Source organism: Bombus huntii, chromosome 18 (assembly GCF_024542735.1).
Source record: "Bombus huntii isolate Logan2020A chromosome 18, iyBomHunt1.1, whole genome shotgun sequence".
Classification (NCBI taxonomy): domain Eukaryota; kingdom Metazoa; phylum Arthropoda; class Insecta; order Hymenoptera; family Apidae; genus Bombus; species Bombus huntii.
In genome coordinates, this window is record NC_066255.1 from 4,092,896 (window position 1) to 4,109,181 (window position 16,286).

Consider the following 16,286-nt stretch of genomic DNA (forward strand, 5'->3'; position numbering starts at 1 on the left):
CTGTTCTTTAGCCGTGACCTCTTGAAAGTCGCGTTTTCGCCACACCGAACCGATAATTGTTGGTTTCTTCGCGTCGACGATCCTTCTTTGCTAACCTTGCTCGCCTTCTACGCCTCTCCAACAGCTGGCTACACACCTTACCTTATCCTCTTCTGCACGAAATTCCGCATCTCCGATGTACATCCCGCCTACTTTATTCGTCGCATCGATCATCGGATCTTCAGTCTTTTTTCACATATTTGTCCTTTTTTCCGTCGATTGGGGTTAGATCGCTTTCGATATCGATCAAACGTGATATGTTATCCGTAGAAGAGTAAATGCTGGCAATCGAGCTTCCCTTTACCGTGGTTTCTACATGTTTATGATTCGTTATTCCGTTTCCGATTTCGTTCAGGATTTGCTTCGATGGTATTCTACGCCGTGCTATATATTAAAAAAAAAAGAAAGAAAAAAACACCGGCTGCGCTAGAATGGATTTAAGATATGTAGGAAAATAAAACAGCAAGTGGCGTGATCGTAGGGAGAATAGAATTAAACCGTGATAAAGGTTAATCCGCGTCAGGGTGTAAAAGCGAAATCGCACGGGGGAGTCGTAGGTAGATTCACTGTGTGACTTTCTACAATTCATTTGAACTAAGCTCTCGCCTCTTTGATTAATGTTTTTCACGCTTCGTTTCGACGTTTTTATGCGACTTTTCACTTGATATACTGTATTCACCGGATGATATATTGTTTCATCTGTATCGCGGTAATCACTAGGAACGTTGTTTTGATTTTATACGCTTTCTCATGTTCTTCCGTTTATCGAATCGTAAATCTAAAATGGTAATTCATCAGGAGCAACTATCTCGTGTGTGTGTGTGTGCGTGTGCGTGCGTGTACGTTAAAAGAGAGGATCGCTTAAACGCTTTTGGCGCGACGTAATATGTAAACGTAATATGAAAAAACGTATAATGTTCTTCGACGCTGCTAAGTACTGTCCGAAACTACGTTGCACGGGGTATATAAAGCTACATTTTTCAGTGTACTCGAGCGATACGGTGCTCTATGAAAAAACAGTTTCGGTGCACTTTGCACCGCTATATGCAAACGCGAGAATCATAGCATAGTAAAAAGAAAAAATTCCGCTCGTTCTACGAGGCAAGGTTTAAAGCCGCCACACGTTTTTCTACGCCATCTTACGTACCATATTGTATCGTATGCGCCTCTTATTTATTTATCTCGTTGATTTGACGCGACGTATCTACTCGAGGCTCGCGCAGTTTTACAAATAAAACAGGGGAAATATCGACCGTTAGAAAATTTCTTGTCGCGACAGAGGCAGCAAATCGATCGGCTTTAAATAAATTCCGCGGTTTCATTCACCACGGACCATCAGGCTGGATTTCTCACTCGCTTTGGGACGAACGTGACTTAATTAAGTTTGAATTATGCTGAATTCGCATCGGCTAACACTCCACAAAGGGATTAAGCGGCATCGACGCACAGTTTACTTCTCTCCTTTCCCGGATGCGCGTTCGATTTAATATCGGGCCAGGGTTATAGCCAGCGAGGCATTTGGCTCTCCCCAGCAAATCATCGCGCTCAAAGCCGGGATATTACGCGAACAATTTCGTGAAATTACATTACGCACCATTTAAGTGCACGTGAACGGGTTCCTATTCGGCCGGTTCGGCTATCCAGTCGATCTTATTAATTACCACAACAATCGATCGCCTTTGAGGTCACTAGGACTTGTTATACGCACGTCGTAGTTTTGACGTAATTTGGTAAAAACGATTCCTTTCGTTGTTCACGATTAGGGGTACGTCCGATACGCGTACGGGCATCGAACGTGTCAATACAAAGATCACGCGAGCGAGATGCACCTAAAAGTGCAACGCCACGCTCGCTTGTTCTACGTTGTTTACCGTGCTTTTTTTTATATGTTTGCCTGTGTGTTTCGCATCAGGGGTTAATTCGATTTAACAGCGATACGCCATGGTGCAGCGTTTTCTGCTAAAATGTCCATCAAAATAAAAACAATTTCGGTCGGTTGTAACCGACGAGACGAATCTTCCTCTGGCAGCTGCGACCCAGTCGATCACGCGCCGAATTTTCCAAAGTTAAATCGATACGCGATACCCTACGCTTTGTGCAGTGTCGCGATCGCATTTTGCAAAATACGCTCCTGTTACTCGTACATCGTTGTTCTTCCATGTTTTTCCAGAGTATTATACGCGTATGGACAAAAGATTCCAATGATTCGTAGAATTTCGTTTAGACTCATCGTTTCAACGACTGCTCGAATCGTCACGAGAAAATCGGAACATCGAATCATCGACAGTTCGCAGCCGTGTCACTGGCAAACTTTTTGGTCCACTGTTGAGAAAGACAGCGAGCTGTAAAACTTCTCTTCTTTGTTACTTGGTTCGTACGTTCGTCCGTTAAGATTGCGCGGTACTTGAACCGCAAAAACGACGAAAGCCCTTCGAAAATAGGGAAACTGTTCGCGGCTGCCTCTCTCGATCGAGAACTCCTGCTGCGTTCAATCCGCCGCGGAAGTTTAACGAAGTCCAAACGGAGCAAAACGAGTCGGTGGTTTTGCGAGCGGGGACCTTCGTTAGGAAGGGAAAGCGATGATTCTCAGCTCGTTCAGCCATTTAGCCCTGTACCTCGTTCTACTCCAACGACGTACAGGTTCTTTCATAAAAGGCATTTTGTTCAGAATATCCTGTATTTTCGTATTTCCAGAAATAGCTTCTTCGACCGATGATGCTTCAATACGAAAATTATTTACAGTATTTTATAGATTATTCTCCTTTTCTTGTCTCCGTTTTTTTTCTTTTCTCTGCGTTTCGTTGTTTCGAAATATTCGCAAGTATTTTTTCCAATCGCAAGTATATTTTCCTTCGAATCAGGAGCGTTCTTAAAGCATTAATATATCAAGGACGACGCGTAAACGTCGTGGTTTCCGAATCGTTCTCCAGCCATCTCCGATAAGAGGGACGTGACAGGTTCGACATGGCGGCGACTTATCGTTTTTCCTGGCCGTCCTTCCGTTTAATTTTCCACCACAGAAATCGTTAGCTCGGCAAACCCCTTATCGGATGTGCGTCTAATGGCAAACGTTCGCTCCCTCCTCCGGAAATCGAGCTCTCCCTCGTGTCGGGCCGCGACTAACGAATGCACGGACGAAAATCACATCTAATCGTTGCCCGACCCCTGACCCTTTGAACCATTAATCGAGCGTACGGCCTGGAGGAGACTTTGTCGAAAGTTTGGAGTGTCTGTCGCCGAACGTGCTCCCCAAATTATGGTTTCTTAAGTGTGACGATTTCGAACGGGGTAGGACTATAAACGTCGTTAACCCTCCGAGTCATTTGCTATTCATCTCTAACGTTTATTATATCTAACACGAATATCGTCGAGGGCTCATTCGATTCCCACGAATCCATCGATACAGTGGAAAAGATTAACCGTGAGTCGTAATGTGGTTCAATTCCGAAATCGCCGTTAGAACTATAACAAATGTGCCGTTCACAGGCTAAACTGTTAACTCCATTTTCCGAAATATTCTACATTTTAATGCCACAGCGCTCAATTTGTACACTCCATCTTATATGATTTCCTGCGAATAAAAGATTCAAACAAGGATATAATAAGTCGTTAAAAGCGTAACGAATCCATAGGTTGTTACCTAATGTTCTCGATCTGATTTACCGGTTTGTTAACTCTGCTAATCGTTTCGTTGACCACTTCCACTTGTTCTATACTTCCACATATTGTTTTTAATATCAAATAGAAACCCGGTACGATTTGCGTATTTTTCGCTTCCTCGCGCGTTTTTCTTTTCTTACATATACTGTGCATCGGCCCATAAATAAAGTACAATAATAATGATTAATAATATAAATAGGCAAACGAGCGAAACGAGGTATTTTAAGATAGAGAAATCTTACGAAAAAAAGCTCACCTGCGCTCTCGGAAGCAGATATATCGGGACACGCCTGGTATCTGAACAACAATCTACTATCGTCGGTGCAGGTGTCGACGTTGCTGACGGGTACCGAGCAAGTTCCGTGACCGCGGTTATAGGAGAAGGTCATGGGTCCTCGAAAAGGACACGGCACAGGTGTAGCCTCCTCCCGGAACATCGAATAGAGCAGGGCATCTCCCGTGATGTATGAGCACAGTGATGACAATGAATTTCTGCTGTGACAGTAAGCTGAAACAATCGATGGGAACGTTTCAATTTCAATCTAGTATTAGGGAGCTAGATTCATCCACGTTCACGTAGGAAAGTAATAGTATTCACGAAGAATTTTCGATCCTATCGCTTATTTCGAAATTGCACTTACATCGTCGATTAGTGACCGATTAATCGTACTCCTGCCAATTGAATCGACTTATCTATACACGAACACTCATAATCTGAATGAGTAATAATAGACAGCGAGGAGCATTTATAAACACTCTTACGCACACGGTTTTACATTACGTTGATACAAGTAATTCAGCTTGAAAAAGGAGATGGACGTCAAGTTAGGTTTTCTTGCAAATACAGAGTTATTCCTTCCAGAAATATTTTGTCATTCGTATTCTCCGGCATTCCGGTATCGTATACTCTGACTAAGGAGCCACGTCTTGTCGTGCAATTCGTAACTATCTATAAATTATCGTTCGTGCAGTTGCGCAACGATTCGAAGCAACGTCTTACCGTGGCACACGAATGTGACACACGCACACTAGGATGGATTAACTTTCGTCGAACAGCTATAAGTTTTTTCCATGTACAGGCCGAGGTTGACAGGAAGTCGGGCCTCGTGGGAAGGGCAAATGGCGCGGGAGGTGCACGAGGTAAGCAGACGATGACGAATCTTCTCGAGTAGGAAGTTCATAGGCGGTAGTAACTTTAACCAAGGATATTCTCCGCGATTTCTTTCTCTTCGGCTGGAAAAGTGGCGAGACGCTGGGCGTTGCGACTCGGACAACTTTTCCACGCGCAGGTGTTGCCATAGTTTGAGAAAAGTAGAACGGCCACCGCCTTTTTTTCCTCTGACAACGTTTAGATAATAAATCTGCTTCTCTCGGACAGTCGTACCAGACACTTTGTTATTCACCGAGCGCGAATCAGTTGTTTCGATCGGCCATGCGTAACGTGGCACACGTTCATCGAGGAAGCGAAACGGGCAATGGTGTAGGGAAAGCTTTTCCTTGGCAAAAATTATCCGCGAGGGTTAAAAATCATCAAATCGTTGTCAACGATCGTTTCAGCGTCTTCTCTCCTGGCTTTCACGTCGTTTATCTTCGAATCCGCTCGCGTTTCGTCTTTACGGTAGTTTATGACGGCATCGGATTGTATTTTCAACAGTGACATCGTAAGTTTCTATCAACGTGATTCGAATAGCGACTTTCGGCTATTTCGTCCGTTCGTTTTCCGTTTACTTTACGATAACCGGAAATTTAGTGAAAAGAATTTCGAGCATCCTTTCGCGCGTATACGTGACGCGACGAAGCTTCTACTGGTGCGCGAGAAAAATTATTCGAACAAAGGAACATTTATTTACACGAACGGCTGTGCGAACTATCGTCGAGAAAAGGGGATAGGAAACGAAAAGAGCGAAGAAGAAAGAAGAAAGGAAGGCAAGTTGATGGGAAGAAGGTAGACAGATGTAATTTTCAAAGCGTGGAAATGGAAAAAGTGCAATGCCGTGTCCTTCCCCCGTTTCCAAGTTTCCCTCGCTATTTTTCCCGTTGGCTCATTTATTTATTTATTCTCGCGTGAATGTTGGCTTCGTATCATCCTTTTGTTCGTGTGCTCGGCCCGGCCAGCCCGGCTTTTCAAATTTTCATTGTCATTTATTCGTTATTAGGACCGACTCCCTCTGCCAACCCCGCTGCGTCGCTCCACGCGCCCCACGAAATTGCGTCCAACCGTCGTTTCGACATAATTAATTTGCCCTTCCGAAAGTATGTCCCACTGATTAATTAGTCGCGCTTTATTTTCGTCAGTCACGAATGACAAACCCGAACGAAGAGAGTGAGTATCGCGGAAGAGGGTGGCGTTAGCGAAATTAAAATGAATTCGATCAGCCTCTCCCTTCTGTCCAATTTCCGCACCTTCGCTGAGAGTTCGCCTATCGAAAAATGCTCGGTCGATAAAGTTTTCTCCAGATTTACAGATTAACAGGATTTTAATCGAATCGGTCATACGCGAGCGATATAATTCGAGAATTATAAGGCGGCAAAAGGCGCAATCTCGTGTTTAGTCCGGCGAATCTTCTTCTTTATCCGGTCGCGCACGCGGTCAATTAAATTTAAAGCCGCTGGCGGTAATTCCGTCTCTTAAACTTTCCGACGAACCGGCTGCCAGCAAACGCTGACGAACAGCAGCAACTTACGTTTTTATTTGGCGGTCGCGTATGTGTAGTTAATGAGCGGGGGGCGGAACAGGAAAGGGACAGGAAAGTTAATTTTTCTAACGAACGGCAGGGGACGGTAGCCGGAGGAAAATAGGCCGCGTTCTGGAGGGCGAATCCGGCGACGTTCTTTGTAGAATCCTTCTTCTTTACCTTCTCTCTTTTTTTTTTTTTTTTTTTTGTTCTTTATCGGAACGATGTCATATTCCTTTCAAAAACTTCACCGCTGCTCTCTAGAATCGAGAGGTAGGTCGAAATGGAAGGAGTAACAATCGCGCGAGTTTTCAAAACCGCATGCGAACTCCTTCGGGGTAGATATTGTTCCCGACACACCGTAATCCGTCCTACTTTCGTCCCAAGATTCCACAAACGTAATCAGACTTTTCGAGTTGTGGAGAACGTCCGCAGCTGGGCAAATAAGCGAATGATCGATAACGAACCAGCCACGAGAATCGTATTTCGTTGCGAATGTCGTGGCCCCTCTCTCGGATGTATCAGAATGATCGAGAAACTTCGAGTTTCCATTCGTTTAGTTGCCCGAAGCGTGACGTGCCTTTTCCTCGGTTCACCTTGCCGTTGTCTAACTCTCTTCCTGATTTTTCTCCTTTTCTATTCCACAAAACGACCCACATTTTCCCGCCAGTTGTCGGTCCGAATGCAGCGCCTGCAGGCAACGGTATCTCCGGTGTGACACTATGCAGATTAAAATCCGATAAAAAAAAAAAGAGAGCGACGGAGGGTGGACGAGAGTGAGAGAGAAAGAGGGGCCCGAGGGACTTTGACAAATCGTCGAAAAATGCGAACGCGAAACAGCAGGGGGGCGGTACCCAGAGGTCGGTGTTCTTCTTTTTTAACCTGTATATAACGGATCCACCCTCTTCTTTCCTCTTCGGGTTGGCTCGAGTGCCAAACTCCACCTGCCTCGCATTGTTGTCTCTCTCTCTCTCGAGTCTCGCTTGCCCCTATATAGGTCGTTTCAGATTCGTTTATCCGTTTTAGGAGTCAGGTAATCACGAGTCGGTATTTTGCGATCGTTGACAATGGTCGGCGTTAGAGGTTCGAGCGTTCAAAGGGGTGGAAAAATATCCAAGTTTTCGAATGGGTGAATCTCGGTGGAGGAAGTTGTAGGAATTCATAATCTTTGGACAAGCTGGTGAACCCGGTCAACTTACGGTTAGAATACAAGTTAATAATTCCCACGGGATCTATAGCGATTATCGAACTTTTCCAGATCTTGTTCCGAGCGTATGAACCTATTAAAACAATTCGCAATTTGTGAACAGAAAAGGAATCTCTGTGGTGAATAAAATACATCGAACGTTAGATTTATTATTCATAGATCCGTGCAACGTTGATCCAAGTAACGTAACGTGTTTGTTTAAAAAAAACGAGTGGAAATTGAGACAACCCGAAACATCTACATATTTGCCAAGGTAAAAACACATGAAAATTAAAAATTCAAAGACAAACCATCAAGGATTATTATAAATTAAACGAGAATCATCTCCATTGCCGAATGGTTGAGGTTTTCTCGTTTGAACGAGCCGGTACCTATGCGAGCCGGTGCACACGCTTTTCATCCACGCCTAACCCATTTTTTATCCGGATCCATATTTACTACCCTGGTCTCGTGAGCCCCTCCAACGCTCCGGCCGGCTCGTTTCCCCTGTCCGCGAAGCGCATCACTTACGACCACAGTCGGAGGATCAAAGTGTCGTTAGCGGGTTTGAAAAAAAGAGGCTGCCATCGTCTATGAGCTACGTTGGGGCGAATAGAATTATCAGGAAACTTCGTTGCGCGATCCTAGGTAAAAGCGCCTTTCGAGCGAGCACACCGCTTCAAAGCGGACCCTGACTGGTTCGAGATTCAACGACTTTCATGAAAATCCTTCGTAACCACGCGAAATTTTGAGCATGTACCGACTTTGCAAGCACTTCGAGTCCGCAAACAACAGGACGTTGATATATCCTTTCTGGTCGGTGCACGAAATCTACGCGGAACAAAGTAGAAATTTGAAAGTTCGTAGCACTCGAGTACCAAGTATCCTCTTCGCTTAAATATATCCCCGTAAATGATAAATTTACGTCGAGAAATCTTCAGTTCAGGGTATCCGAATACGCGTAAAGATAGCCAGCAAAGATATTCAGAACCTTTCTCGGTTCTGCCTCGGTTTCCCATTTACCTTGGGCTCGACGCGAAACATAGACGCCTTAGACGAATAGACCGCACAAGCCACGAGATACCAGTCGCGTTAATGGAAAGCAAAGCGTTGGAAACGCGACAGAGAACCGGAGCTATCCCACAGCGGAGGCCATGTTTCGGTCCCGAGCAGCGGAACCGATGTCGCGCAATAATCTGCAACGATCTGCATAACGATCCTCGATAAATATCCGGCAACGAGAACCATTATCACGTCGCAGAAACTTCGCTATCCATTCGGTTGTCGGTGTATTAACGAGACACAGGGCTGATTGCACAATAGAATCCGGCAAAGTGCTCTCGATTTCTTTTCCATCGTAAACGAGGTTCAGCGGCCCCGGCTCGGAATTAGCAGAACCATCGGCCCGGTGTTTCGTTCCGTCTCTTATGTCGTCGTTTCTCTCGTTCCTATCGTCATTCCGCCGTTTGCACAACGAACGAAAGTCGTTAAGTTCTTCCCCGAGAATTGTTCCGGCAACTACGCCTTGCTATCCGCTTCTCACCCCCTTCGTTGTCCACCTTCTCGTCATCTTCGAGCTTTTAATTACCGATCGGCATTCTAATTAATGAATGGATTCGCCCGGGGCACCGGGCAAATCGTTATCGATCGTGCGAAACAACGGCTATTAGGAGGTCGCTGAGGACGAAGACAACGACGGCCAGGAGGAGGAGACAGCGGAGGACCCCGGACGAGGAGCACTACCGAAGAAAACGGAGAAAGGGGAATGGCATCTTCCAATGTTCTTTGAGAATTGTACTTACTTTCTTTGTACTGGAGAACGTTCGAGTGCTTCTCGTGAATGACGACGCAACGGTAGCAGGATTTTCTGTAACAGAACGGAAACGGGGTTTTCTCTTATTCAAGCCTTTCATTCGATATCGCTCGCTGGAATTAGAACGCTTTCCCCTATTCCCGATTCTTTTCTCCCTCCCCACGCCCCTTCCACCGCCCGTTATTCCTTGTTTTCTCTTTCGTTTCTCGTTAGGCGACGACGCGAACTCATCCTCGAGATTAACGGAGGACTCTCGGCCATCTTAATGAGAACCGCCTCGACGAGCTTCGAAATTCGCGAGATCGAACCGAACGATCGACCGAATTAACGCGGACCTCGTGGCCAACGAAATCTCTTTATCGCGTGTGCGTACTGTTTTCTGAAAAATCCGATTCCTGTAATCGCGTATCGTAACAAGAACTTTTTATAGGAAATTAACCGCGCCCCTTTTTAACGGCGTAAGCTATAGGAAAAGTTTTTATTTCGTACTGTCTTCGATTAGAAAAATTCATTCGATAACCGTTCTTCCGCGCCGTGTAACTTTTATTAAAGAAATTTCCTTCAGGATTCCAACTTTTGCGGTTGCTCTTACGATACCTGCAGGACTATCTCTTTTACGACAGGTTTTACTTCTTTCGCTGTCGTTAACCATTCCCCTACTTTCAAAAAAGGTATGTTCCATACATACGAATAAAGTACCACAGAATTTTTCTTTTTTATATCTTGGAAAAAACTAACATTTAATTTGATATCTAGGTCGAAAGTACGATAGTACAAGTTTTCCTGATTTCCTGATTTTTATCTTAATTATTGGTTGAAACGACGTGTTCTGACATAAGATAGCTAAAAGGCGGAACGATTTGTCCGATCTGCCCCAAAAAAATATAAGCCTTTTAACATTAGATGGCAAGTTTATGAAGTTTCGCGAAGAAATTAGGGTCGCGCGTAATACCAGTAGGTTGTCGATCAATCTCTATCTCAACTAATCTTTACCAAAATCATTCCTCTCTCATAAATTTCATCATGACGTTAAAAAATCGCTCGTCCTAATGCTCGTACCTCTACTAAAGCTTCACAAAGTTTGGTCAACTTGTCAGCTATTCTTAAAACACTCGCACGCTTGAATCTAACAAGTCGCTTTCATTTTCAACTACGTCGTGTAAAGATACTACGGTACTTCTTGGTCATAAGGTAACATGAAAATCAGAAAATCTCAGACGTATTTATCATATTTCTCTTCCATGTCTTTCCTCTGTGCTCTTCGTACTCGAATCGAAATGAAACCGCGATTGCCGTTTAAACTTCACCGGATCAACCGGAAACCACGATACCTCAGTGCCAGTGCCATTTCCGCGTTTTTTTTTTTTTTATCTCGCTCGACGCTATATCGATCGGACACTTTGCAGGCGAACCCGATAGAAATCTCTACGAAAACTTCGGTCAGCTCGTGTGACACGAACATTACGCGGCGAATCGACGCGGTTCCCTCTTTCCTCCGCTCGCGTGTACCTCACTTGCGAAGAAACAACTGCAACCCCCTCTGGTAATACCGCTTTTAATCCCCTTCTGACTCGGGGGCGAAACTCGCTTCCAATCGTATTGCCTGGAATCTGTACGTCGCGTCGCGTCGCCTCTTTCTAACGAGTTGACATTCCACGAAACTTTCGTTTCTGGATTTAACTTTTCGTTTCGTTTCGTTTCGTTTCGTGATTTTCGACGAGATTCGGAGGATGATTGGCCTTCCGCGTTCCGAATTTGCCTTTGACGTGATCCGATACCAGGAAACGTTATCGTTTCTACTACTAGGATGTTATTGCGCAAGCAGAGTAGCGTTAATAATGAAATTTTTATAATAATATGTAATTATAGATAAAAAATAAGTTAGAATAGAAGCTTGTCTATCCGTCCTAATCGTAGCACACGCTGTTCGAGTGAATGAGGCCATTGAACTATTTTATAAAAATTAATATCGAACAGGAAGTACAAGGATGTTTTAATAAAAATGCAACAATTTAGAAAGATAGAAGATTACAACTAATAATCTCCAAGTTCTTAATGTATCGTGTAATAATATTAATCGTGAAATTATTGCACGAGAGAGTTTAGATATCGTGAGACCAATACGTTTTACAAGGTACATACAAAGAAAAACAGAGTGTGTACTCACTGATCAACCAGAAGAAACTTGTCGCCCTCGTTGTGCAGGCACCTACCCTTGCTGGACAATTCATTCCTGGAGATCACGATCGGCTGTCTGACTCCGCTTTGAAACCAGGTGCCTTCCCATTTCAGTGGAAACGTGCATTCTGAAACAAATATCGCAAACATCCACGTGAACAGACTCGATCGGTCGACGCCATCTGCGAAAAATGTCGTATCGCGGCGTGTCCATTTCTGGACGCAATCTTCGTTCGAAGCCGCGTCGCCGTCGAACGCGATACGTTCTCCTCGCCGAACGAAGAAGAGACAACGTAATATTCTCGTGGAAGTAATATGAGACAAATCGCGGCGATGTTCGAAGACAAAAGGGCCAAGAACCGTGGAGACGGCGATGATACGCCGACGAAAGTAAGGGTTGAACGGAGCGCGGTAACGGGAAGGGCGCATAACCATGGCGCCGAGATGGGAATTCCCCGGACGGGATAATCCTAGGGGCGAAGCGAATTTCCGGAAACTACAGCCATAGCACGGAAGGGATACATCCAGCCGAGTTATCGACGATAATCGAAACCCGGCGATGTCCCTCGTGCATCGTTCCTTTCTCTCCGCGCGACCAACCCCTCGATGAACACCTGACCGTGCACACGCAGCGAAAGCGATCCATTTTTGCGACAATGCGACGTATCGCTTTCTTTCCTTCGACCGACAGATTCGTTCTCCTAAGTGCGCAATTAGTTTATTGGATTACAGCTGGTCGAATAATTCTCGATAGGGGAAGGCCACACGGCAAAAACATTATAGGGAAAAGTAACAGAATTATTCGAGTCAAGCTAACTCAAATTGATTTTCCTTCTAATTCGTTAAATTGCATTACGAACAACCTTTAAACGATCCATATTTGAAAACAGATTAACCGACTCAATGGCCTCAATGGCGTAAAAATCGTGTAAAATATCGTTGACAGCTCGATAGCCATAGTTTTTCTACGGAAAAGAGGCAGGGAAGTTCGTTCGATCCATGTTAATTTATAATGTCTCTTAGAAGAAATCGATAGTATCAGTTTAATTGTTATTTTAGTCCAACTTAATTGAAATGAATAGCCGCAAACGAACAAAAAAACAGTTAACATTGTTTGATCGTTGGAGAAGGGCCGTATAGGCACGAAACTGGTTGCAACATATCCAATTTTAAAATCGCTATTCTACGACAGACAAGAAGTGTGATTTATCGTGCTGTTCACCCCTTCGTATACTAAGAAGAGAACGCATATAGAAAGCATAGCAGCAGCTACGTATGTAATCCTATTTCCAATTTCCACCTGGTAATTCCAGAGTCGAATGCAATTTGTAAATCGCATGGTATAATACGATAGTTCCACTTGCTACTTCAAGCGGCTAACAATAAGAAAGAAAGAATGAGATTGTAGAGCAGTGTCGCGTGACCGAATGACGTCTGGCAAAAAGTAGACAAGTCTCGACAACTGATAAATAAGTCAATCCTTCTTACTCGTTGAACCTCGCTTTGGCTCTCTCTCTCTCTCTCTCTCTCTCTCTCTCCTCTCTCTCTAGCAGAAACACAACGGTGCAATTGCCGTGATGGTAAAAAGGAAACGACAGGGTAAATAAACAAAACGTAGACGGGCTTTTCGTTGCGCGATTCTTAATGAGGGGTTAATTAAATCTCATTCCCGGGCCTGAACGAGGGAGAGCGGGAAAAATATTATTCCAGGGAGGGTCGCGGAACGAAAGTAACAGGCGAGGTACAAGCGACGTTTTCCAGTCGTGTCTTTAAGTAAAAGCTTCGTAAATAAAAGCTGTTATTGTCGTCTCCCGTCAGCGTGTCGGAATGTTGATTCATCTAATTGTGGCAATCGTTTTCGCGTCTCTGTTAAGATCGAGCCTGGCACGCTCGGAACGAACAGCGTCACATCGGAGAGAAAATAATCGAATTGGATTCTTCTTTGACGACACGCCTCTTCCTATCGTTGTTCCCTTCTCTCTTTCTCCTTTCCTTCCTCTTTTCTACCCGTGTGCCATTTTTTGCTCTTAATAGGACGTTTCGCGACGCGTCTTCGGTCGATAGAACAGATGTCTGGCCGCTTTTAATGTGGAATAAAAAAATTTATTCTCCCCGGAGAGCAGCCACTTTCCCCGGAGGGTTTGATAGAATAATAAAGCGCGAAGGAAGCGTTTTAAGAGTTCCCGCTGTTACACTTATCTCGAAGGGGACGCTCGCTGATATTGACGCCTGTCATTTTCCAAAGTTTTTTCACCGACGCGTTCCTTGGAAAACACACTTCCAGCCTTTCGTTACATCCACAGAGTGTCAAATCGTGTTTCTTCTGGCGAAAGAAAAACAATTTCCCCCTCGATATATGAAACGCTGTATGAAATGCTCGTGCACATGAAAAATTGAATTCAATTCCCGGAAGAGGGGTGGAACGGACGCATTCGTTAACGGGGATCCTCTGTTTTCTCATTCAAGAAGTTAACTATCACCCTTAAATAAAGAACGATGGTGTGCCCGTAACTCAGCGACCGCAAAGTGTCGTACTTCTTCGGCTGTCACCGTTTCCTCGGCCAAAGAATTAAACCGTAAAGAAAAACGAAAAGCTGGCTGCCGACATTTACGTGCAATCCCAAGTTCTTATCGCTAACAGTATCGGCGAGGCGCGGCAACACGGCAAATAGAGAACGAGAGAGAAAGGGATCGTAGGAGATTCGATTTCGCGACAGGATGGGTAGGAAAGAGCCACCGCGAAACATTCGACCGTTTTTTTTCCCCTCTCGTTCCATTCCGATGCTCTGGTAGGTAGCTGGTCGGTCTCGCCCCTTCTACCCTAGGGGCGAGATTCTCCATCGCGACTGGGCCGCTGCGCCGCGCTGGTGCGAACTGTGATTACGGATTTCGAGTCTCGCCCGCGGATTTTACGAGCCCGCCGTGAATCGCGCGTGGCTCGCCATCCTTCCCTCTCTTCCTCTCTCTTTACCCTCTCCGCCCTCGAAATCCACCCTCCATCCACCCTCTCCCTTTCTCCCGATGTTCTCTTCTCCTTTCTGTCCTTTCCAGGCACGTCGAAAAGCAGGAGAGGCAACCCGCGGCATTCGAACCGCATGAAAATAAATAAATGCCCGAGGGTGGCCGGCGTCGGTGAGACGCGAGGATGAAGGGGTAAAGGGGCGTAGTAGAGGTAGTGGATTCGCTCCAGGGACTCACCGCCACCACCTGCTATCGATTTCACCCTCGAAACTCAGCCGTGCCGATCTGACGAATCGCTTCTTTTCTGCCGATTTTCTTCCAGCTTTTCACCGATTGTTCGCTTCTTCTCTACTTCCGGTCTGGTTCGATCCTTCGGTCAATGCTAGATATACTCGGACGAGGTTTTGGTCATTCAGCTGGTGCAATTCGAATTTGTTGGAATTAAGGTTCATGCATTTATTCGTACGCAAATATGTTATCCGCCGAGGTTGTCTGCTCGGCTATAAAACGTTTCCAATGACAGAATGAAAAGAGGTAGTCACGTCGTAAAAGAGACTCGAGCAAATAAAGGCGATAGCCACGGGGCTTGGTACTACATTTAGAACCGGGTAAATTGAAATACTACAATCAGCAATCTTCTGCAATGGCTGATTCGGTTACAAGATTTCGTTGTCGGCTAATGTGGAAATGGCTATAGGTTGGAAATCGAGATTTAAACGTTGTAACATTCCTCGATATTTACAGATTTCGCAATATCCTTTTCTTCGTCGATTTCACGCGTAACGATAAAATCCCGTTAACGTGTAGCGTAAAATGTACGTACATGAAAAGACGCGTCACCACCTACGATTCACAAAAGTCAAAAAGTCATAGAAAACGTCCAATACAACGCCAAAAATATATGCAAAATCACACAGGTGATTGGTAGAAACTTCTACTCGTTGCTGTACCACTAAACGACGCACAGGACTTTTAGACAAAACATTCCTCGTTGGCGTTGGAAACTCTTCCGTGTTTCGATTGAAAGTTGAACGAAATTCGAGAAAAATATCGGTCAATAGCGTACTTACGTCGAACGAAACAAGTGGACGGTAAAGGAACCCGCGAAGATCCAGCGGCCTTATTTTCCGTTAATGAAACGAGCGTGGGCACGTGTTCGGGAATTCGAGATGCGCAAAACTACGCAAGGTTTATTCTCACGAACGAGTCGTTACTTCTCTACGACCAGCTCCTTACCGGCGCGTATCCAGCCCATTCTTCGTACGAACAACGATCCCCGGGTGGCCGTACGTCTCCCCGGAAATGGACCGCGTTCTCCAATTGGACAATGATAATAAGGATAATAGCGACAAGAGTAATAAGGACGATGATTAGAAAAATTGCACGGACGACCCCCTTGGGATCTACCGTCTACCACGGCGTTTGTCGCTTTGCTTTCGCCTCTTGTTGAACATTACGCCAATTAAAATTAATTGCCGGGAGGACGAGTACGCGAGCTGCCTGAAATCGCGTCGTCTTGTTGCAACGCGAAAGCGATGCACGTTCGTCAAACATACGGCAAAGAAGATGGTATAGAAGATTTGCTGTGAAAGAACTTTGGTTCGCTTTCGCGTATAATTGCGAACGTCGGTGAGGTTCGAAATTCTCGTAAATCAAACGAGATTTACGATTCGCTGTGATTCGTATCGTTCCCGAGGAAGAACAAAGAAAATCTTTCTCCGTTTTCAATCGTAAAATATTTTATATTTTTTACGATGGAAAGAAGAGGAAGGGC

General features: G+C 45.0%; 1 protein-coding gene across 11 annotated transcripts in view; it reads right to left on the reverse strand.

Annotated features, from left to right (window-relative positions):
• The window catches only part of LOC126875473 (uncharacterized), a 259,178-nt gene that overhangs the window by 49,573 nt on the left and 193,319 nt on the right, over nt 1–16,286 (reverse strand). For all 11 annotated transcript variants that reach the window (XM_050638405.1, XM_050638401.1, XM_050638396.1 and 8 more), the window contains 3 exons: nt 11,541–11,679; nt 9,363–9,427; nt 3,956–4,207 (listed from right to left, as the gene is read on the reverse strand). In XM_050638405.1, the coding sequence (XP_050494362.1) occupies nt 3,956–4,207; nt 9,363–9,427; nt 11,541–11,679 (456 nt within the window). The remainder of the gene's footprint in view (nt 1–3,955; nt 4,208–9,362; nt 9,428–11,540; nt 11,680–16,286) is intronic.